Genomic DNA, 3927 nt, shown 5'->3' with positions numbered 1-3927 from the left:
ATTCGATATCCAAGAGGGGTGCTGGGGGATGGGTATTCAATGTCGATCAAAATACCTATAAAATGTGCATTACTAAAGTGTGCGAACTAATGAAAATCACAAAGAAAGTTAAAGCTGGAAATGTGAATGTGATTTCAAGTGATACTTCATGCAATGATTGTAAATTACCGATTAACAACGGTACCTTAAATAGCTTAGTCTGATCAAGTTTAAATGAGATATCAATTTTTTTTTATTTTAAGAACTGATTATTTTCAATTGTGTTTTTTAAGATATTATGTGCATTGTGCATGGATGACAATTATTGGGACCCATTCTTTACAATTTTGGCCCACTAATTCCATGAAACACTTAATAAAGGTGGCCCACACTGTGAATTTGACAATTTATTGAGCCTAACTGTGCAAATAAATGTGTAATCAGAATTAAGCTGTAAGCCTATTATTAAGATTAGTTTGATCTTTACAAAAGTTAGATAAAGGAATTGAGTCTTTGCCACAAACTAATATTTTCTATTCTCTATATCTTTGCAACCTGATGGTGGAAACCTTTGATATTTCAAACTTAGATTATTTGATCTAAAAGTATTTTTTGGGGCTAGTAACTCCTTTGGGCTTTGCCTTAGGGTTATTATAAACGAAAAAACCCTGAATCTTGAAAAAACGACATATAGTGTTCTACCTGTGGTGTTCTATCTGAGCTGGGAACTTTTGAATAGTGGATATCGGGATTAAGGCTTAATCCACTCTTTTTCTTAATCTCGAGATTAAATAATGCTTGTTCTCCTCTTGTTATTATTCTCCAGATTAATTGACCGATCAGGATTAAGGATATCCCATTCTAAAGTTTTCAGCTCAGTATTGTTAATTAATCAATGGTTTTATAATTAAAAAGTAAGTTTACTGCTTAACTATTCCCCCCATAAAGCAGAATTGTATAAAGCGCTGAGAATTTAAGATAAGATCATAAGCCTCGCTTTAAACCATTAATTCTCTGTGCAAGGAAATTTTTTAAAAATGTAGTTTACGATTATAGATTTCAAGCTTACCATAGATAGATAATCAACTTTTTTTAAATATCACAAAAAATCAAATTCCATTATTTTGAGATACTCTCAACGAGAATCTATATATACATAAAGTTGCAATCTCTGTTTGTCTGTCTGTCTGTTAGTTTGTCCGATCGTACCTCGTTCAAGTGCGGGTAAACGCTGGGAGTAACTTTTAGTACCCTGTGCAGCGCTGGGTTCCCGAGCAAGTATACCATAAGATTCAAGAGAATGTCGGTAAAAAGATTAAAAGGAATTTTATACACATTTTATAATATCTACTAAATCAAACATTTCAGAATTGTATTCTGTTTGTGCGCTATAGCTATATATCACCATCAATTAAAAGTAAAATTAAATTTTCTTCCATTTTCTATTTTTTTCAATCTAAATTCCAACTTAAGTTATCCAATGTTCACTGTACAGTTAGTAAAACATATATTTGATTTTTAATAAGCAAATTTCATGCAATAGAATAGAACAAGTGTATAATTAAGTATAAGAAAAATAAATTCATCTGGTATATTTTGTTTTGAAAGATGTTTAGTCTTAAATAAGATTTCAACAGGTGGCTTAAACTTAGTAAATACTCATATAGTAGACAAATATAAGTTAAGGTATATATAAGTATTTATATACAGGGTGTCTCAAAAAAAACTGTGCAGTAGGGGTATTAGTAACTGAGGAATCAATTTTCGTTCAATTTTTACGATCAAGGTGTCATTCGAAAGCTCTATATTTCAGTTTTTTCATGATGTGAAAATCATTCAGGAATTTTTCGATTGATTTGTAAATTGATCGTTTGGTTTATTAAATTATGTACCAATTAATATAATGATCTGATCAAACGGTTAAGGAATTGCTCAATTGGTTTTTGAAATGATTGATTTTTTGCTTGATCAAAGGATGCTAAACTTATTAATTTGATCTACTGGTTAGTGAATTTATTAATTATTTGATGAATTGATCGCTTGGTTTTCTCAATTGATTTATGAATTGATCTTTTTATTGATTCCAGAATAATTTATATTTAGATGGAGATTGATGAGATCTATCATGAGATCGGAGAATCTGGAAAACAGCAGATAAAATATGGTGCTGTTCTGTTTCTACTCAAAGTGTACACCCCCTTTATTATCTTGCAGTACACATTTGTAGCAAGACCAACTGCATTCCAGTGCTTCAGAGGGGAACAAGTTCTGGAAAATCAATGTTTTGAGAGCAAAGTAGCAGCGTGCACAAATCTCACGTATGCGGAGAGGACAATTGTAGCAGAATGGGATCTTGTTTGTGATCGGAACTGGATGGCTAAAGCATCAATGTCCATGGTAATGCTTGGATTCCTAATTGGTGCTCTGTTCCTGGGAGCACTTGCTGATAGAATAGGAAGAAAGTTTAGTTTGATGATCACTCTGTGCGGAGTTATAACCTTTAATGGTATCTCAGCAATCACAGCTGACTACGGCGTTTATATCACTGCCAGGTTTCTAGTCGGTTTCTTTGTATCTGGAAAAGTATTATCCATCATAGTGCTAGTAAGTGAATTAGTGGGTTCGAACTACAGAGGACTTTATGGTCTTGCCGTCATGGGAGCTACTCCAATAGGAATAATGTTACTGACAGGATTAGCTCTCATCATTCAAGATTGGCGATCTCTTACAATGACAGTGTCTCTTATAGGATGTTTATTTCTCAGTGTCAACTGGTATTTGGTGGAGAGCCCTAGATGGCTTCTAAATGTGAGCAGACTGAAGGAAGCTCTGGCTGTTCTTGAAGTTATAAGAAAAGGAAATGGTACAAGCCCCCATCTTCTCAGCTTACGTAAACAAAGCATACCTATCCTTCCTATAGAACGAATTTGGAACCTTCTAGGGCGGAAAAGGTTGACCCATATGTTGTATATTCTCAGCTTTATCTGGTTTATCAATGGAGCAACGTATTATGGGTTAACCCTGGCTTCAGGAGACATAGGCACTGATCTATACACTGGAATGGTGCTAGGAGGGCTGGCTGAATTACCAGCACTAGCTCTTTGTTACATCTTTTTCTTAAAGCTGGGTAGAAGGCTGGGGTTAGCCTTGTTCATGTTCTTCAGTGGTTTATCATGTATCTTCATACATTTTGTGGCTGGAACATCTATGGAATACCTAATCACATCATTTGCTCTAATAGGAAAGATGTGTATCGCTGGAAGCTTTAAAGTTGCGCACATTATTTCTGGAGAAATATTCGCCACAAGCATCAGAAACTCCGGGTTAGGATTCATGTCAGCTACAGCTAGGGTTGGATCCATCCTTGCTCCTTTCATTGTTATGGCAGGAGAGACATCGCCGGGTATTCAGTTTACAATTTTTGGAATTCTGGGGTTAACTGGAGGCATTTTAAGTCTTTTTCTCCAAGAAACCCAGGATAGGCCACTTCCAGAGACTATCCCAGAGATGATGGCAGAACTGGACCGAAAAATTTGATATCATCCAAATATTATTTCTTAGTTATGAGTTAATTTTACTATTTGTTTTTGTTATCTATTTTTGAAAAAAATGCTGCTATAAATTAAATTTAAATAATGATTTGTTTATTTAGTATATTTCATTTAAGAAAATAAAGAGACTGCAGAAGTAATTTCAAGTGGTTCACAATGGAGGAAATAAACAGAATTAATCTCCTTCAAGATATCTTGCCCACATGTAAATGGTTTAAATGGTACTGGGGTGAATTTAGCATTTAACACTTTAAATAAAAACTTGAATAACAAGAGTAAAGATGACAATGCCCGATTTAATACGGTACTCTTGACACATCAATTAGATATCAATGTTTGGTTTCTTTAAACTGTTCATTTTTCTTTTCGGTTTCTTATAGAGAAACTTGGAAATAAA

At 34.0% G+C, this 3927-nt stretch overlaps 1 protein-coding gene across 1 annotated transcript; it reads left to right on the top strand.

The window, feature by feature from the left end:
- Window positions 1-2082: 2082 nt before the first annotated feature.
- On the top strand, window positions 2083-3618 carry LOC111717984 (solute carrier family 22 member 15-like; the record flags this gene model as incomplete). The annotated part of the gene is given in 1 exon segment (XM_023493451.1): window positions 2083-3618. A coding segment is annotated over 1 exon segment (1434 nt), but the record flags the coding sequence as incomplete, so codon positions are not given.
- Between the last annotated feature and the right edge of the window lie 309 nt (window positions 3619-3927).

Source organism: Eurytemora carolleeae, unplaced genomic scaffold (genome assembly GCF_000591075.1).
Source record: "Eurytemora carolleeae unplaced genomic scaffold, Eaff_2.0 scaffold1053, whole genome shotgun sequence".
In the NCBI taxonomy this organism is placed as follows: Eukaryota; Metazoa; Arthropoda; class Copepoda; order Calanoida; family Temoridae; genus Eurytemora; species Eurytemora carolleeae.
This window is presented reverse-complemented; position numbering and strand designations above follow the sequence as displayed.